The 20,140-nt window shown below is 55.7% G+C and overlaps 1 protein-coding gene across 1 annotated transcript in view; it reads left to right on the top strand.

The window, feature by feature from the left end:
• The first annotated feature begins 1,360 nt into the window (after positions 1 to 1,360).
• The window catches only part of ANGPT4 (angiopoietin 4), a 30,872-nt gene continuing 12,092 nt past the window's right edge, over positions 1,361 to 20,140 (top strand). Inside the window, exons 1-4 of the mRNA XM_014546549.1 lie at positions 1,361 to 2,204; positions 14,973 to 15,128; positions 16,530 to 16,651; positions 17,099 to 17,250. Of these exons, the coding sequence (XP_014402035.1) occupies positions 1,905 to 2,204; positions 14,973 to 15,128; positions 16,530 to 16,651; positions 17,099 to 17,250 (730 nt within the window). The 5' untranslated portion in view covers positions 1,361 to 1,904. The remainder of the gene's footprint in view (positions 2,205 to 14,972; positions 15,129 to 16,529; positions 16,652 to 17,098; positions 17,251 to 20,140) is intronic.

Below are 20,140 nucleotides of genomic sequence, written 5' to 3'. Positions count from 1 at the left end.
TGGTGCCCACGCCTCTCCTTCTTCAGTCCAGGCCAAGCACTCCAGGCTGTGTAACCTTAGGCAAATCCCTCCTCTACTCTAGGGTTCCGTTTTCTCTTCTGTAAAATGGGTAGATGATAACGCTGGCCTCCCTGGGAATATTGCGCAGCTCAACCTACTCAGTCCTAACCATAGGCTCTTGCTCTGGACTCCTGTGTGCCAGGCACTGTAGTAAACCCCCAACCGGTGTGAGCACACCTCTGCCTTGCAAGGCCGGAGGTGGTGTGACCTCTGCCGGTTGAGGGGGGGTGAGAACAGGGCTCTCAGAACGCGGGAAGCTCGAGAATGCAGGTGCCTGATCACCAGCTGCCTTTCCGTTTCCTGCCAGGGCCCAGCACACCTGGCTGAATGTTCTCAGTCCCCCGGATGAGTCCCCGGTTTGCCGCTGTCCCAAGCAGCTGCCCTGTTCAAAATTCCAACAGGATTTGGGAAAACAAAGGGGAAAAACAATACCAAACAGCGGATCTGCCCCCACTCTGGGAAAAGGAGCAGAGAAGCCGGAAGGCAGCCACCCAGGAGAGCCCCCAGCCGGCTCCCAGGCACCTCCTGCCCCACAATCACCTCCGCTCGCCAAATCCTTGGCCTCATGGGGTTAGCATTCCGGTGGGTTGGGGGAGGGGAGATAGGTAATAACCTTACACTGACCCTAATTTAAAATAATTATTTCTACTCACCCAGTGCCAGCACTGTTCTCACTGGCTAATGTTCACACCCTGAGAAATGAGTGGTATTTTCCTCAGTTTATCAAGAGGAAACAGAGAAGTCAAGTGACTGGCCCGAAGGTGAACAGCGGGTAAGGCGTGGAGCCAGGATTTGAAGCGGTAGACAGATAAACAAGGACATCAACAGTCCCCAGTCCCCGTGCTGAGGACTCACATGCATTCCTGGCATGAGAGACGGGTTTACTCAGCTGATGGGTGGGGATCTGGAAGCCCCCAAGGTCTCAGGGCCGGCAGCTGGGGAGCGGGCTTAGAGCCGCCGCCTCTGACTCCAGGGCTGCCTCCCAAGCTCTTCTCCCGACCCCTACCCCCCTCAGAGACGGCCGCAGAGCAGTCTGCCCCAGGACAGACGGCCTCTCAGGCTGTCACAGGACCTGAGCCAGGGCCACCTCAGGGCACAACGTCCCTGGCGGCCCCGAGGGTGAAGCATGCACTTCCCTGGCCCCACAAGGACGTCTCCTGAAACAGGTTGGACGGGCTGCCTCCTCCCCAGCCTCGCCCCTCTGCCCCTCCCTTGGCTCTATCCGGGTTGTTTCCCCGTGAGCCAAATGCTCCCCCGGAACTAGAGCAGGAACGTGCTGGGGGTGAGGGGGACAGCGGAGGCATGGGGTGCTGAAATTTGAGATTCCGGCCTTCGTGGGAGGAGGCTGGAAAGAGAGACAGAGACAGAGACAGGAAGAGACAGTTGGGTTGGGTTGGTTTTCTGCAGCAGGCGGCCTGGGGGGGCGTGTGTGAGTCTGTGAGTGTGTGAGTGTGTGTGCACATGTCTGTGGGTTGTTTTCTTTCCTGCGCCCTCACAGGGAGGCCGGGTCCCCCTGGGTAATAAGGGCTCTCAGGCCCCTACGCACAGCAAGGCTGGTGCACAGACAGGATAGCAAGAGGGCCCGAGAGAGGAAGGAAGGGAAAGGGGAAGAATAGAGGTGAGGGAGAGCGGGAGCGAGCAGGGCGGTGGGCGGAGCTGAGCAGCTGTGGCATCTGGAACAAGTATAAATAGCTGTCTGGGTGGAGCTTGGCCAAACAGGGGTTTGCAGCTGCAGCGGTTCTAGGGCAGACCTGTCCACTGCTGGCCACAGAGGGGACACCCGGGCACAGAGCGGGGCCGGGGGGGCTCTGACCAGACACCCCTCACCATCACCACATCTCCGGATGCTCTCCTGGCCCTCCATGCTGCTGGGGGGCCTCCTCCTCACCGTGGCCACCCTGACCGTGGCCCAGCGGAGGGGGCAGGAGGTGAGAGAGCGCCGCCTGGCGCATCGCGTCCAGCATGGCCAGTGCAGCTACACCTTCCTGCTGCCCGAGCCGGAGGCCTGCGCTCCAGAGACTGGGGGGACCTTCAGGGGCTCCAACAGCCTCCAGAGGGACTCACTGAACCTAGTGGCCTGGCCTACCAAGCGGATGCAACACCTGGAGAAGATGCTGGAGAACAACACGCAGCGGCTGCAGAAGGTATGGGCTGGGCCTGCGGGGGGGGTGGTTGAGGGTAGTGGGGCAGCAATTGGCAGCTGGAGCATCCACCCCAGAGGCCTTCCCTGGGCACAGAGGGCCAGGCTGATGGGACCCTTGTCTCTGAATTGCTTAGACTGAGATAATGAGGCCCAGAGAGGGGCAGGGATAAGCCTGAGGCCACACAGCAAGACTGGGCAGGGTCAGAACTGGAAACCTGACTCCCTAACTGCCCATCACTCATTCGCTGATAAAAGCTACCATGGGCCAGGCCCTGCCCGGGTGCTGGGGATTCAACAGCAAATAAACAGTATGTCCCCTTCTGGACCAGTGGGGGCAGAGGCATAAAGAGATGAACAGTAAAAATCTACCCGGTCAGATGGTGAAGCAAAATGAAAGAGGGGGAAAGGCAAGAAGTGACCAGGGGTGGCTATTTGAGGTCAGAGAAGTCGAGAGAACCCTGAGAACAAGTGGAGTGAAGGAGCGGCCCACGCAGGGACCTGGGAGGGGGGCCTTTACGGCAGAGGGACCAGCGCGTGCGAAGGCTGGGAGGTGGGAACGCAGCCGGGTGCCTGGGGACAGCAGGATGGCCAGTGTGGCTGGAGCAGAGGAGGAGGGGGACGAAGGGTGAGGGATGAGACCGAGAGGAGAGGGGAGGGCAGTCCATGTTGGGCATTGGAGGCCTCTGGACGGACTTTGGCTCTTGCTCCGAGAGAGGAGGAGGGGGACGAAGGGTGAGGGATGAGACCGAAGGAGAGGGGAGGGCAGTCCATGTTGGGCCTTGGAGGCCTCTGGACGGACTTTGGCTCTTGCTCCGAACACCCTGGGAGCCATTGCAGGATTCTGAGCAGGAAAAGACACACCTGAATCGGTTTGAACAGAACAGTCCGTAGGGGACAGGGTGGAGGTTTGAAGCCCGAGGAGGAGGCTGCTGCAGCCACCAGGCGAGAGCGATGGAGGCCTGAAGCAGGATGGGGCTGGAAGTGGGCGCTGATGCCATTCATGTCGACAGTCAGATGCTGGTATATCCTGACGAGGGAGCTGGTGGGCTCTGCTGATGCATTGGGTAGGGGGTGGCAGAGACAAGGAGCTGAGGACACCACTGCCATCTGCCCCAGGCCAGCGCCACTAGGAGCTCCTGCCCTCATTCTTTCAGCAAACACTCTGAGCTCCTACTGCGTGCCAGGCCCTAGGTTGGGCACTGAGGTGAACGAGGCAGGCTTGGCCCCGGGGCCGGCGTAGGGGCAAGAAAGGCATCCTGCAGGTCCCGAGATGGACCTGGCCAGCCCCCTAAGTAGGAGCTACCAAGGGAGAGAGCAGGACCCAGGCTCCGGAGACCGTCTGATCGATAGCAGGAGTGGAGAGGAGTGAACCGATTCCGGGAGCTTTTGAATGTATGCAACAGCAGACAGCAGCTTATAGACTCAGGTGAGAGCAAAGGAGACAAGAGTGATCCCCGAGGTGCCTCTCCAAGGAGCGGGCCCTTCTTACCATGGTTTCCAGATTGTTCCAATCGTGTGCCCACGCAGCAATGTTCACTCCCTAATCCGTGCATATTTATCAGATAGCTATGCACGGGTGCCCACATGAAGATCATATGTACAAGGGATGACACAAACGGAAATGCACACCAAGTGAAAATGAACACAAATGAAAATGAACATTAAAAAGATGACATAGGACCCTGGCCGGTGTGGCTCAGCAGGTTTGGCATCGTCCCATGCACCCAAAGATTGCCCGTTCAGTTCCCAGTAGGGGTCGTGCAGGAGGCAGCCGGTCAATGTCTCACTCACATCAGTGTTTCTCTCTCCCTCCCTCTCCCTTCCTCTCTCTCTGAAAATCACTAAAAAAAATCTTTTACGAAAGATGCCATGTGAAATCATGCAAATTGAAGTTCTGGTATTTTCTCCCAGTTTCCCAAAGGACTGCCTTTTGCACACCCTGGGGGCTCCATCCGCAAGGGAGAGGCTGCCCTGCACCTGTCTAACCAACCTGTGCTATGCACACACTCACACCTTCGTGCACACACGCACTTAATCTCCTGTTTCACTCCTGCCCAGACCACCCGTCTCCTCAGCCCTCACTCAGCATCTTCCCATAGTCCTCTGCCCACCTGCCCTCCCACTATCTGCCCTGCAAAGCCTCCAGCCTCCGCCATCCCACCCTCAGGCCTCCACCCTCAGGCCCCCCTCCAGGGAGCTCTTGGCATCACACTCTGGAGCCAACCCAGTTGGGGGCACCATGCTGCCCTGAAATGTGTGTCTTCAGGCACCTGTTTCCAGTCCCATAAAAAGTTACTCCAAACCTCACCTTCCTTAGGCCTCCATCCTGAATCCCACCCATCTTCTCACCAGACCATGGACCTCCTGCAACAAGAAATGGGGCCCAGGAGAGAGGTGCCCCTCAGCAACCTGCCCCACACCTGCAGGCTCACCTGCGCACCCGCCAGTCCCCAGAGCCTTTCTCCAGGGGTCAAGGCTGCTTCTCCATTCTAGTCTGTGAGCCCATCCTCTGCAGCCCCTCAACCTCCTCAAATCAACATCCTTCCTGTGTCTCCATCCACTGCTCCCTCCCTGCTGGCCCTCCTGCTTCGTGCTTAATCGCATCCAGGCATCTTCCGTGTTTCAAAAGGAAGAGAAAGAGGAGGGAGCGAGGAAACAAGCCTCTTCATCCCACAGCCCCTCCGACTCTGGCCTGGCTCTCAGAAGCCCACATGCTCTACCTCTGCTGCCTCAAGGCCCGCTTCCTCGTTCCCGTAAGGTCGCCTCCCACACCCCACTTCCCACATCAATGGCCACGGCTCCGTCTTCATCATACTTGACCTCCTGACAAATCTAGTACCGCTGCCCAGCACCATCCTTCCAGAAGCTGTCTCCATCAGCAACCCTCATCTACAAGGCCTGCTGTTCCAACCACTTTCTCTACCATGGGCCCACCCTGGACAGCCACCCCATCTCCTTCCTACCTAGACGGTCCTCACGGCCATGTCCTGGGCTCCGTTTCCACCCAGCCCCACAGTCCTTTTTGCACAGCAGGCAGCGGGGTCCTGCTCAAACCTAAGTCAGATCCTGCCCCTCCTCTGCCCAAACCCTTCCCAGGGCTCCCATGAGAACAAATAGCCTTAACTCCTGGAACATCCCTCCCCAGATACCCACATGTCTCACCCCTGACCTCCCTCAGGTCTTTGGTTAAATGTCACCTCCTCAGAAAGGCCCTCCTTGTCCATCCTATTGAGAACAGTCACCCTCCTGCTATCCCTCCACCTGGTATTGGTTTTTCCCTTAGCACTTACTACTACCTGTTCTTACGAGCATGTCTTTTGGTCTGTGAGCTGCCAGAGGGCAGGGACCCTGTCTGTTCTGTTCACTTCTGTGTTCCCAGGGCCTGGAACGGTGCCTGGCACATGGTAGGTGCTCAATCCGTGTCTCCTGGATGCACAGTGTTCCTCCCATCTCGCAGGTTGCCCCTGCTTCTCCCCCATCCTGAGATGTTGGTGTTTCCCAGGACTTCATCTCATCTCTTGGTTTCCTCTCACCCTTAGTGGCACTGCCCTCCGGGCTGCCCCCCACCACTCCTGCTCACTGTCTCCAACCTGCTCCTCCATGACACCTGATGGGTTCCTGTGCCCCAAATCCCTAACCCTGATGTCCCCCCACCCCTGGAGCCCAACTGTTGGGATTCGAAACCAGTGTCTCAGCTCCAAAGTTGTCTGATGCTCAGCTCTTCCCTCCCCTGCCCACTGCTCTTCCTGTTTAAGGTATCATCACCCAGCCAGCAGGCCTCTGCACCTAGAGCTGTCCTTCACCTCCTCTCCCCGCACCCCCACCCGCCAGACAGCATGTCCCTTCCATCCTGCTGCTTCAGCTTCTCTTGTCAGCATCCATCCTCCCGTCTACCTGGCGCTGCCCTGGCTGCTGCCCTGGCTCAGGCCTCATCAACTCCCATCTGGCTTCTCTACCCCGAGTCTCACCCTCTCATCCTCTTTACTCTCCTGGATGCCTGGTGCTTAGGCAACACTGACTCAGTCAAAGGATGGATTTAAACTGAAGGCTTTTGGGTCAGAAGGTCACCCAGCTCATCCCTTCAGCTCACAGTGGACTGTTCTCTCCCTGCGTCCATCCACCTAACCTGATAATCCCGAGTCCCCATAGGACACCATGAACCAGAGGTCACTGATGTAGGAGTCAGGCTGACCTGAGTTCGCATGGCTATGGATGAGTGCATCTCTGTTTCCCCATCTGCAAAATGGAGAAGACGACAGCACGTCAGGGGGTGGCTGGGGAAACCGGCGAGGTCACTCCCATGCCACTCTCAGCCTGCTGCCGGCTACGGTCCTGCTTCGTGTAGCCCACCTGGGCAAGAATGCAGAGGACTGATGGGCCATCATTTAATCAACTTAATCTCTGGTTTGAACTCTGTACCACGGGTTGGGGGAAGCTCAGTCCTGGCCAAGTCAGTCCAAGGATGGCAGATAACCTCAGGGTTGGGAATGTCACTTGTCTACGCTGGTGTTCTCGAGGGGTCCCCCATCATGCTGGGTCTTTGGTGGGGTTCATGCAAGTGTTGGCCGTGTCATCTCCTACGTGATGGACCCCTTGTGTTGAGTGCTTCCCCATGCCTTTCAGTGTTCAGGTCACTGCCAAGTCCCTCTGTGCCCGAGGAGCCTGCCACCGGTCCTGCACTTCCGGGGGTAGCATCAGAGCCTAGAAGGTGGGAGCCCAATGCTGGAGCCCAACTGTTGGGATTCGAAACCAGTTCTGCCTCTTCTTTGCTGTGTGGCCCGGGGCAAGTTGCTTCACCTCTCTGAGCCTTGGTTTCCTTTCCTATAAAGTGGAGTGACAGCTACCTACCTCTGTGAGGTGAGGCACAGGCAGTCCTTGGTCCGGTGCCAGGTACCTAGTAAACTCTCAATACGTGTTGCCCGTTTCCATTCGGCGCTCGCCCTGGGAATAGCAACATGAGTCCTGTGATTCCTGGGTCCCTCCTCCCCCGGCTGAGACATATGACCCCTGGCTCAGCGATAGGCAGCATTTGAACAGTCACTCCTCTCCCTCCTACTCTCCCCGGCCGCAGTCAGGAACGCTAGCTACCTTCGGCGGCCATGGTCGTGACCTCCCTCTGGCTCTTCTCTTGTGTAGCCTCTCGGTCCAGAGTCTTTGAAACGCCAATGCCACTTTTTGGCTTCTTCTAGAACAACCCAGAAGAGAAAAAAGTGATTTTCAAAATAGCCTTATCTAGTGGCAGCAGCAGCATCATCACCATGGCCATCGGGGTGACCTGGGTGACAGGAGATAGCCTGCCCCCCGACCCACCACCCAGCAAGATTCTGTTCATCTCGGTGGGTGCAGGGGTGCTGTTGTAAGCTCCCAGTGGCCAATGCCTGCCCAGCCATGCCCCCAGCTCCTCCCCTGTACAGATAAGGAAACTGAGGCCAACCAAGAGAATGGACTTAGCAGAGTCATGCAGCAGCAAAAACCAACCTCCTTACTCTAGGTTCTTTCTCTGGCTGGAGGGTGTCAGGGAGGTGGGGGTGGCAAGATCTGAGAGACAGCTGGATGCTCCCTTCTGCTCAGAATCCCAATTCCCAGATTCCCACTCCTCTCCCAGCATGCAACTGGCTGGTGTTCTGCCCTATGCTCAGATGTGCATAGGGTGGGGGTGCCCTGCCCTTGCTCCCTCTCCCTGTTTCTTGCTCTGTTCCCCTGAACCCCTCTCCCTTCCCCTCCTTCTACTGTTCTTACCTTCCTTCCACCTCTCTCTTCTGCCCCAGTGACTTGTGTCCGTCAGGACTCTGGGTGGGCTCACAGCAGCTCCACTAGCTGAGCCGAGTGGTACCGTGGTTAGTCACATGGCCTCCTGGGGTCACCACAGACCAGCTCTGTGACCTGGTGCGGGCCCTCACTCGGTGCCACATCTGTGAGGCACGTGAAATGGGGCCATGAGCAGCAGAGCTGGGGAAGTGTCTGCCCGCTGCATGCCCCCCAACAAAGGCACACATTATGCCTGCCATTGCCCCAGCTCCCAGCCCCCCAGCAGGAGGTGCATCCTCTGCCCTGGCCCATGTTCCCCACAGGCTCCCTCTGCAGAGGAGGAGAGTGAGGAAAACTGGGGCCACACAGGGCCCCAGGCTCCTGCCCGCCCCCCCACCCCCGCCAGCACCAGAGGGCAGCACGCCTTCTTCCAAATCTCTGGGGCCCCCAGCCCGGCAGACTCTGAACCCGGAAACTGTAGGTCACTCCACTTTCTCCCTGTCCTGGTAGCAGCTGACCCTCTGTGCCTGCGTCACTGTCTGCCTCTCTCCTTTCACCTCTGTGTGCCTCTGCCTCTTGGGGGTCTCTCCTGGGGCTCCCACGGTGGCCCTGTGGTTTCTGTGCATGTGTCTCTCTCACTCTCCAATTCTCTCTCTTGTCTGCTGGTATCTCCCTTAGCCTCTCCCTGTCATTCTCTCAGATTCTCCCCTAACCACTAGGCCATCTGTCCCCACCACCTCTACCTCCCCAGGCATCCACATGCGCTGTCCACCCTGGAGGACACCCCGGCCCAATGGCCAGCGCCCACCCCTCAAGGGGGAGGCTGGAGGCTGCGCGGGAGCCTCTGACCGGGCACTGCCCCTCGCCTCTGCTGTTTGCTCCAGTTCCCTGACGTCAAACCTCAGAATAACTCAGCCCCTCGCCTGGCGGCCACTGGGCCCCGCCTGACTGGACATGGGTCAGAAGCAAGAGGGGCGGGAATGCAGTGTGGGGTCCTGGCGCAGCCTGAGACCCTCCCTCACTGGCCGGGACTTCCAGCTGCCCCGGCCTCCCCAGGCTGCCCGTAAATTCTTGGCATTTTCAGCCGTGGGTTATCCAAACAAGAAATGAATCTCGGTTGCTGAACCAAATCTCTTGGGGTTTGATTTCCTAACCTTCCCCTGGCTGCTTTCTGCCTGGGGCTGGGGGTGGGGTGGAGAAAACAGCATCTATGTCTTAGAGGAAACGGCTGTCTTCCCGAGCAGGGAGCCTAGAAAGGCTGGCACCGATGCCCTCAGCCAAGGGGTGGCCTGGCACAGCGGCCGCAGAGGCCCCGAGCACGGCTTCCCCCCAGGAACGGGTTTATTTGTTGAAGCGCCTGGCCCGGCCATCCCGTGGGGCAGGGCATGTGTTTCTGGCTCTTTCCTTCCAGCCCCAGAGCTCGGCGGGCTGGGTGTGCACAGACCCTCTCCCTCTTCTCTCCGTGGGCAGGAAATGTGAGAAAACAGCCCCTAGGTCTGTCCCCTGAGCCCGCACCTCTGGCCTCTGAGCGTTTGCTTAACCACAGTGCCGGCTCTGCAATGTCTGGAACGGACCCCGGGAATCTTGTGGGATCTGAGGAGGCCTGAGCGGAGGTCAAGTGGCCAGGCCCCAGTGGTACCACTGACCAGCTGTGGGGTCCTGGGGCAGCCACCACCTGCATCATTTGGTTCCTCTAGGAAGTGGAACCGAAAATATTCCCTGCCTCCCAGAGAGAGCGCAGGACAAAGAAAGATGGCCAGCGTGTACTTACTGTGCGCTAGACACTGCTCTCTGTGCCTTGAGAGAATTATTTCATTTCATTCTCACAACAAGACTGAAGCAAGATGGTTTCCCATTAATGGATGGAGAAACTGAGGCACCAAGCGGCGCCATGACTTGCCCCAGGCCGCATGGCAAGGAAGCGTGAGGAGTCACACTCATTCACGCCAGACACCCTCCCACCTCAGGCCTTTGCACTTGTCCTTCCCTCCTGACTGTTCACAGCGGGCCCGTCTCACCCTCTCAGCTCAGGTGAGGGTTCACCTCCACTCTGGCTAACCATGCCCTCGAGCCCAACTATCACTCCATCTTATTCTCTTCATAGCACTCGTCACCACTGGAATTTAACTGGTGGATTTAGTGGCAGTGCCCTGGAATCAGGTAACTTGCCGGTTTTGTTCATTCCTGATTCCATAGCGCCTGGGAAAGCGCCTAGCACGGAGTAGGTACTCAAGGAATAACTCCTGGCAGAATACAGGAATGAAACTCAGGGTGGGGATTACTTTGAGGGAATGTATTTATTATGATGATATATATGGGATGTTTGAAAGAACTTTGTGTTGGTGGGTTTATTTTTTTTTATTGTATTTTATTCCACATTCAATGAAATTCACCCTTTCAACATATAGTTCTATGAGGTATGTTTTTGTTTTGTTTTGTTTTTAATCCTTACCCGAGGATATTTTTCCATTCATTTTTAGAGAGAGTGGAAGAGAGAGGGGAAGTCAGAGAGAAATATCGATTGGTTGCCTCTTGCATGCACCCCGACCAGGGCCCAGCCTGGAGAGGAGCCTGCAACCAAGGTACGTGCCCTTGACCGGAATTGAAGCCGGGACCCTTTGGTCTGCAGGTCAACGCTCTATCTACTGAGCCAAACCGGCTAGGGCTGTTCTATGAGTTTTGACAAATGTGTACAGTCCTGTAACACCACCACAGTCGTGATACAGACGTTGCAAACTCCAAAAAGTTCTTATCACCCTTTGTGGTCAGTCCTTGCCCCCAGGCCTGAGCCCCTGGCAACCACGGATTCTGACTTTTCCAGAAAGTCATATAAATAAGCCAGACAGCGTGTAGCCTCTGAGTATGCAGGCTTTGTTCACTCGGCAAAATACATCGGAGAGTCACTCAGGTCCCTGCGAGGCTTCCTTTACGTTGCTGAGCAGGGCCCATTGGATGGATGGACCCAAGTTGTTCATCTGTTCGCCGGTTGAAGTCTTCTTTATTTAAATACTGAGGAGGAAAAGGTGTGAGAAGGTTTCCTTGGCTCCCAACACTCAACCACAGACACTCATCCGTTCTCTTTCCGAAATCTGGTTCTTCTTCCCCAGCCCCAGCCCCTGCCTGTCAAGGCTCCTTCCCTTTCTTCCAAGGCCCTTTTCAAGTGCCCTCTCCTCAGTGAGGAGCAGGTTTCCTGTCCCCATGTCCCAGGGTGGTGAGTGAGCTCAGAGCAGCAGAAGAGGCCCACCGCTGGAGGGAGCAGAGCCAGAGCTCAAACCCAGGGCCAGCGGGGAAGCGGGTAGCCCAAGGGCCTAAGATCAGCCTCTTTGCAGGCTGGAGGGATGCTGGGAGTCCAGGTCCTCTTTCCCCATCTTAGCCCTAAAAATGTGCCAGCATGAGGGTGAGAGAGCAGGGGTAGGTCTAATGGTGGGGTGGGAGGAAGCTGTGGCCGATCCCATCACCTGCGGATACCTTCATTGGGATCCCTCCCCCACCCTTTCAGCCGGCTCCTGAGCCCTGGTATAAACCCAACCCCCACCACCCAGGCTGACATCAGTCACCAGACTCTCACCTTGGCCATACTGGGCCCATCTGGACTGCATTACCCATCCCAGAACTCGCAATGGTGGGTGGGTGGGTGTGGCAAATGAGATAATGAGCCCCAGCTGTGGGTAGGCTTTGTCCCACTCAGCCACTTGCAGCCAAAGGACCAGTGAGAGACCAATGAGGGAGTTCCTGTCATTCAAGATGACCCTCAGCTACCCTGAGGTCCTACCCAGCTCTGTAGCCCGGAGGAAGCCCCTGAGCAAGGAGTCTTGGAACCTAGCCCACCAAGTAGTGACCTTGGGCCAGTCTTCTGGGCCTCGGTTTGTCCATCTGCAGCGAGAGGCTTGGGGGATGCCTGCAGAGGCCTTAGGGCAGGAATGAACTTGCTGCTTGAGAGTGTAGGGCAGAAGCTCAGGGCCTAGGAGTCCTGGGGGTGGGGGTGGGGTGGTGCACAGGATTCAACAGAATAGGTTATATTTTTTCTTGAGTGTGGAAAATACATAGCTTTTATTGTATTATTCTTTATGCTTTCTTTGTATGTGTGAAGTACACCATAATAATGTTTTAAATTTTTTAAGATGAGGATAAGAATGGAGGTGAGAAAATGGAGACAATTTGTTCAAGAAGTTATATTATTGAGGGGACCAGAGAAATTGGAGGCATAGTTGAAGGGATCTGGGGGGTCCAAGATTTTTTTTCTTTACTTTTAATTTTTATTGATTTTTAGAGAGAAACAAAGGGAGAGAGAGAGAAAGAGAGAAACGTTGATCTGATCAGCTGCCTCCTGCACACCCCCTGCCAGGATGGAGAGCCCACAACCAGGGTAAGGGCCCAGGGAATCAAACCGGTGACCTTTCGGTGCACAGGGCAACGCCCAACCAACTGAGCCACACCAGCCAGGCTTTTCTTCACTTTTCACATGGGAGCTGTTGAAGTGTGTGTGCTGCAGGGGACCGTGGGCTGGGGGCTGAGGATGCAGGGAAAGAAGGGGGCGCCGAGGGGACAGAGGCTTGAGGAGCTCAGAAGTGCTTGTCTCCCTGGTGCTCAGCCCACTTGGTGACCTCTGCACTCAGGGTCCTCCCACTTGAGTGTCAGACCCACCCGGAGGGCTGGTGTCACCCCAGAGTTTCTGGTTCGGTGGGTGTGGGGTGAGACCTAGAAATGTACATTTCTAACCAGCTCCCTGGGGATGCTGTTTCAAGGACCACACTTTGAGAACCACTGTTTTAATCAATACCAGTGCGCCCAGAGGCACCCTCTTCTGGATTTGACCTTGCACTACAATAGAAGATGCTCCTTCCAAAGCACTCTGGGGAGGGGATGGGAGCAGGCAATTGAGATGGCAGAGGGGAGAAGAGACGAAGGAGGAAGCAGCCAGAGCCTGGGCCCCCAGCCAAGGTTACCACCTCTCTCTGGGGAGAACCAGTCTTCCCGGGCGCCCTGGGAGCTGCCCTGTGGGACCTCCAGGAAGACTGAGGGAGAGCATGAGGAAAGAAGCTGGGAGTGTGTGTGTGGAGGGGGCGGGGGGAGTGGCAAGAGGCCAGCATGTGTGCAGAATGGAGAGGGAGTGCAGGAGGGGCACTGGGCCCTGGGACACACCGTTCACCTTTGCAACTTGATCCTGGTGTCTCTGCCAGCCCAGCTCCTCCTGCTCTTGGGGGAAAGGCAGTCCTGTCAGGAAATGAACATCACCTTGGGGGATCCCAGAACTTTCAAGCTGGGAGAACCCTTGGAGACAGGCCAGCTCAGCCCTGTGTGGCAGATGGAGAGGGCCTGGAAAATAAAAGTCCAGTTTGGCAGATGGACCTGCAAACTCTTATACGAGGAGAGATGTGTCCCACTCTCTGCTGCTGGCCCCCCCAGGAAGCTGGGTAATGGGCATGACTGTGGGGGCTACGCTCTGACCCTGGCTGCTCCCCCTTTTCTATCAATTCATTGCGCACCCAGCATGCGATAAGCATTCTGCTAGACATGGAGAGAAAGCGGTGAGAAGGACCAAATTTCTGGCTTCGTGGAATTGACATTCCAAGGGTAAAGCAGGCCATAGACAGAAAAATGTACTATAAAGTCAGGGATTGATAAGTGGTAAGAAGAGACCTGAAATGACATGAGGGAGTGAGCCATGTGATGAGGATGGTGGGTAGAGGCTTTTCCACGCAGAGGGAACAGCATGTGCAAAGGCCCTGAGGTAGGCACATGCTTGCTGTGTTGGAGGGATGTCACAGAGGCCAGTGCCTCTGGAGCGAGGGAGGAAGAGAGGACTAAAGAGAAAATCAGAGTGGCTGCGGGAGGCCAGGTCATGCAGCAAGCTGCAGGCAGAGCAGACTTTGGCTTTCCCTGTGAGTAAGGAAGGAACCCTGGGAGAGGTTTGAGCGGAGGGAGCATGTGATCTAACTTGGTTTAACAGGATCCCTCTGGCTGCTGAGTGGAGGATGGACTAGGCAGAGAGGGACAAGAGTGGAGGCCGAGAAGCCAGGGAGAGAGCTGCTGGAATAGTGCAGGCGGGAGGTAATGGTGGCCTGGCATGCAGGGAGGTCTCTCCTGGTTGTTCTATGCCCTTCGTGGAGACATATGAAGGGGCAGGAGCCTTCCCCCCGCCCCTGCCCATGACCCTGCCCACGGTCTCCCCACAGCTGGAAAGGTACATCCAGATGAACTTGAGGTCGCAGCTGGCACAGGCAGGGCAGCACGTGGTCCAGAACCAGACGGCCGCCGTGCTGGAGCTGGGCACCAGCCTCTTGAACCAGACCACCGCCCAGGCCCACCGGCTGACTGACATGGAGGCTCAGGTACCAGGGGGTGAGTGGGTGGCATCGGGGGGGCCTGCGCCGGCCAGGCTGGCTCACAGCCCAGGTCATCTTGCCTTGACCTCTGTTCCTGGGTCATGTCAGGGCCTCCTCTGGGCCTGCATCCTCCTGGGGCCCCGCCTGATGACCCTGTCGCAAAATTGCCTCCCACTAGGCCACGAGTCCTAGGGGGGACACTGGCTCTGGCTCCTGGGCCTCTGTGACCCCAATGCTCAGGTCTGTGCCGGGCACTGGGCTGAAGGGGGACAGCACACTCCCCTGCCCTCAGGGTGCTCACAGTGCTCCAGGGGAGATGGGAAATAAACAATTCATTAGACCTCAGGGGGCCACTGACTGAGAGAGGAGACAGCCGTATAAATGTTAGGGTGAGTACGGAAATGGATGAAAAGGCAACTGACAAATGGGCACGCATTTGTTGAAGCCCTACTATGTGCCAGGCATGGCTGGGGGGGCCTGGTACTAGTTTATAGCACTAAATAAAACAGGTATGCGTTCCTACCCTCATGGAGCTTACTTTCTAAGGAGGTTCAAGAACATAAGCAGGATAAACAACATATGTGTGAGGTGGTGATAGTGCTAAGGAGACAATAGCATGGGTGAGAGCGATGGGAGTGTGTGGTGGCACCTTCCCCCCGCCCCTGCCCATGACCCTGCCCACGGTCTCCCCACAGCTGGAAAGGTACATCCAGACAAACTTGAGGTTGCAGCTGGCGCAGGCACGGCAGCACATGGTCCAGAACCAGACGGCCGCCGTGCTGGAGCTGGGCACCAGCCTCTTGAACCAGACCACCGCCCAGGCCCACCGGCTGACTGACATGGAGGCTCAGGTACCAGGGGGTGAGCGGGTGGCATCGGGGGGGCCTGCGCTGGCCAGGCTGGCTCACAGCCCAGGTCATCTTGCCTTGACCTCTGTTCCTGGGTCATGTCAGGGCCTCCTCTGGGCCTGAAGCCTCCTGGGGCCCCGCCTGATGACCCTGTCACAAAATTGTCTCCCACCAGGCCACGAGTCCGAAGGGGGACACTGGCTCTGACTCCTGGGCATCTGTGACCCCAATGCTCAGGTCTGTGCCAGGCACTGGGCTGAAGGGGGACAGCACACTCCCCTGCCCTCAGGGTGCTCACAGTGCTCCAGGGGAGATGGGAAATAAACAATTCATTAGACCTCAGGGGGCCACTGACTGAGAGAGGAGACAGCCGTATAAATGGGAGGGTGAGTATGTGAATGGATAAAAAGGCAACTGACAAATGGGCATGCGTTTGTTGAAGCCCTACTATGTGCCAGGCATGGCTAGAGGGGCCCGGTACTAGTTTATAGCACTAAATAAAACAGGTATGCATTCCTACCCTCATGGAGCTTCCTTTCTAAGGAGGTTCAAGAACATAAGCAGGATAAACAACATTATGTGTGAGGTGGTGATAGTGCTAAGGAGACAATAGCATGGGTGAGAGCGATGGGAGTGTGTGGTGGCAGAGGCGGGAGGGGGGAGTTGCAGGTTTAGACCGTGAGGCCAGGAAAGCACCACTGAGCAGGTAGGATTGGAGCCTTTACTAGGAATGCAGTCCAGACAGGGAAAACAGCATGTGCAAAGACCCAGAGAGGGGACCAGGCTGACAAGCTCCAGGAACATCAAGAAGGCTAGTGTGGCTGGAGTGGCGAGGGAGTAAGTGGTGGGCCAGGGGTCAGAGAGGTGATGGGGCAGATGGCATCACAGGCCCCCTCCAGAGGGTGAGAGCTGGGCTTTCTCACTCAGGATGTGGGAGCCACAGGAAGACTTTGAGCAGAGAATGGACTGTAGGGGACAAGGACAGGAACAGGGAGCCCAGTGAATAAGCTGGCACAGGACACAGGGTGAGAGATGACGAAGACCAGGCCAGAGTGGGGTCCATGGACAGGGAGGGGAGTGGTCAGTAGCCATGTGGAAGATGGAGCTGATGGGACTCGCTGATGGATGAGATGTGGGGGTCAAGCCTGAGCAGGGGGAATGGAGCTGCCGTGTGCAGTGATGGGAAGAGCAAATTTAGAATGAAGATCATAAGCTCAGTTAGGGCCTGTGAGTGAGTGAATGAGTGAATGAATGAATGAACAACCATGGGAACTAACTACGAGGAGGATGAAAACAGATCAGCAAGTTTCTGGGATGGCAGAGCCCGTGGGCAGGTGGGCAGTTGCTGGGAAGGCCTCCTGCAGGGCTTACGTAGCCCCCGCCCCCTCCTGCTCGCCGAGGCAGGTACTGAACCAGACATCAAGAATGGAGATCCAGATGCAGGAGACCTCACTGTCCACCAACAAGCTGGAGAAGCAGCTGTTTCTACAGGGCCTTGAGCTCCACCGGCTACAGGACTACAACAGGTGGGCGCTGCCCCCGGGGCCAGGAGAGGGGCTGGGCCCCAAGCTGAGGGCCAGGGCTGGGCTGGAGCCAGGGCCAGGGCTGGAAGCTGGATGTGGGCTAGTGCCTGGGACAGGGGCTGGGACAGAGCTAGAGGCCTAGATTAGGACTGAAATGAGGCATCATTTGGGGGCCAGGGCTGGAGCTAAGCTGGGGCTAGGCCAGGGCAGTGATAAGGACTAAAATTAGGGTTGGAAACCAGACTGACCTTGGAGGGAAGGTGGACACTGGGGCTGGACTGAGGCTGGAGCTGGGGGCCAGGCAGGTACAGGGCCTGGGTGGGGACAGGCATTTTCCTGGAGCTCAGGGCACCCTGACTCTTTCTTTCTCCCTCCTTCCTTCCTTCCTTCCTTCTTTGCTTCCTCCCTTTCTTCCTTTATCCATTTATATATTTTGTAAATTTTTAACAGCTTTATCGAGCTACAATTTATGTACCATACAACTTACCCTGTAAATCTTCATTTGATTTATTTATTTGTAAAAATAATAAATCTGATCTCATTCACCAATTTCCCTTCCCAGAAGCAAGCACAGTTAGTTACCAATTTCCTGTCTGCACGGTAGAGAGTCTCTGCATTTATCAGCAAATACGTATGAGGGAACACCCTTCAAATTACAAAGAAAAAAGAGTCATGGGGTATAGCTGAGGCAGACATCCAAGGCTGATTTCATCTCAGTTTCGAGCTGAGTAGAGAAAAAACTGCCAGGGTCAGGGTGCTGGAGGCGGCAAAACGCACACAGAGGCCGCCACAGGCCTGTGTACACGTGAGGTGTTATTGTTGCTCATGTGATGGGTCAAGATAAGGCCTCGAGGACCGCCCAGCCCCCTCTGGTCTGGGTGCAGTTAATGATAGTTTGTCACCTTCTTATTCTTACCCTCCCACCCCCAGGTGGGGCAGGGCAAAGACTGGGATGCTTCCCATCCTCTGAATTGGCACCAGGTGCCTAGAAATCAGTGCCGATAGATGGCGTCAATTAGCTCTTGGCCCTTGGAGATGGCTAAAATTCTAGAATCTGAGTGAGCCCAAATTCCCTCTCTTCCTGCAACATACAGTGGGGCCTTGACTTACGAGTGTCCCGACTAACGAGTTTTTTGAGATACCAGCTGTCTCTCGGCCGATTTTTTGCATTGAGTTGAATAATAATAAATCTGATCTCATTCACCAATTTCCCTTCCCAGAAGCAAGCACAGTTAGTTACCAATTTCCTGTCTGCACGGTAGAGAGTCTCTGCATTTATCAGCAAATACGTATGAGGGAACACCCTTCAAATTACAAAGAAAAAAGAGTCATGGGGTATAGCTGAGGCAGACATCCAAGGCTGATTTCATCTCAGTTTCGAGCTGAGTAGAGAAAAAACTGCCAGGGTCAGGGTGCTGGAGGCGGCAAAACGCACACACAGAGGCCGCCACAGGCCTGTGTACATGGCGAGGTGTTATTGTTGCTCATGTGATGGGTCAAGATAAGGCCGCGAGGACCGCCCAGCCCCCTCTGGTCTGGGTGCAGTTAATGATAGTTTGTCACCTTCTTATTCTTACCCTCCCACCCCCAGGTGGGGCAGGGCAAAGACTGGGATGCTTCCCATCCTCTGAATTGGCACCAGGTGCCTAGAAATCAGTGCCGATGGATGGCGTCAATTAGCTCTTGGCCCTTGGAGATGGCTAAAATTCTAGAATCTGAGTGAGCCCAAATTCCCTCTCTTCCTGCAACATACAGTGGGGCCTTGACTTACGAGTGTCCCGACTAACGAGTTTTTTGAGATGCCAGCTGTCTCTCGGCCGATTTTTTGCATTGAGTTGATAGAGTAATCAAGGCCTCACTGTAATTAGGGACCCAGGGGGAATTCCCTCTGCCCTGGCTGGGCTTAGTGTTTTAGCCTGGAGAATGGGTCAGCATGACCTCACATATAAGAAAATCTCTCCCTCCTTTAGCTTTCCCTCAGCCACCCACCCACCTGCAGCAGAGGGCGCCACTGTTCTTAGTTTTTTGTGTGCGCCACCCCCCACCCCCAATCATTCAACCAACAATATTTGGGGGGAAGGGGAAGGAATTATTTTTTGAGCTCTTACCATGTGTCAGGCACTATTTATAGACGCAGGGGTTAGAGAAGTGAACAAATAGACAAAAATCCCAGTCCTGGTAGAACGGACATTCTAGAAGCTGATATAAGAAGGTTTCTTATAGATGAATATTTAATGTGTGGATATAAATATGTATGAATTTTGCCCTACTGAAACCCAAATGTGGCCTCCTGCTCTTTTGTACCTTGGTTTGAGGGTTGGCTGGTTTTTCCCAGTGACCCTGGAAATGGTTCTGTAAGTGCATGACACCCTTGCTCATTCTCTTCTCCTGTCCCTGCATTTATTTCCACGTCCCCAATTAATGGGTATTGAGGTTGTTTCCCATTTTTTGGCAGTTGAGCCAGTGATGCGATGAACAGCATTCCATGTCTCAAATCTGTGGGATAACATGCCAAACGTGGAAGGGCTGAGTCGAAAGCCTCTTTCTTTCAAAAACTTTTTTTTTCAACTCATTACAAAAAGGCCTCATTCTGTGGGATAACATGCCAAACGTGGAAGGGCTGAGTCAAAAGCCTCTTTCTTTCAAAAACTTTTTTTTCCAACTCATTACAAAAAGGCCTCATACTTATATCATCAGTCAATAGAGACCTGTGTAACATGAAAGGGAACGCCGGCCCCCTCCCCCAGCCCCTCTTCCTCCCCCCCCTCTCCACCACTCAAGCCTGCTCTGCAGCAGTAACAGCGCTTAGTGGATTCTTTCACTTTTTCTTTCGCTTTTCTACAACGCAGGCAGGCACCACTGCGTCCTTCCACGTTTTTCCGCATCTTTCCCTACAAGTTCACCTGCAACCCTCCACATTTACACTAATGCTTTTCTTCTTTCTCTCTTTTATTCTCCCACATGCGGGGTTACACTAGAGGCATCGGTGTGCCCGGGTTGTTCCTCGCCAAGTCCTGCGCATCCCTCCAATCCTGTGCAGGCGATTCTGCCTCCTCTTCTTCGTGGTTCCGGAACATTTCCAGGAACAGCAGACAGAACAGACTCAGCCAGCCTTGGCTGCTGGGCACTTGGGCTATTTCGTTTTACTGTCACCACAAATCCCCGGACAGCATCTGTTCCTGGACGGTCCTTCCTGAGAGGGGACTGCCGGGCCAAAGCCAGCAGATTGGGATTTGATCGGGGGCTACTGGTTGCTGGCATGTTCCTCCCAGCCCCACCTCTTCCCTCTGCTGGACCCAGCTCTCTCTTACAGGACTGAGTCTCTCTCTCTTCCATCTCTCACTCTGGGCCACGGGCCTCTGAGCTTTGCAACTCTGGCTGGACGCTCTGCCTCTCTGAGCCTCAGCGCGGGTCTGTCCTGCTGAGTCACCCGGGGACCCAGGGGAAAGCGTCCAAGTGTGGCTGCCCCTGGGGAAGGTGGACTCACCCCTG

Source organism: Myotis brandtii, unplaced genomic scaffold (assembly GCF_000412655.1).
Source record: "Myotis brandtii unplaced genomic scaffold, ASM41265v1 scaffold450, whole genome shotgun sequence".
NCBI classification, from domain to species: domain Eukaryota; kingdom Metazoa; phylum Chordata; class Mammalia; order Chiroptera; family Vespertilionidae; genus Myotis; species Myotis brandtii.
This window is presented reverse-complemented; position numbering and strand designations above follow the sequence as displayed.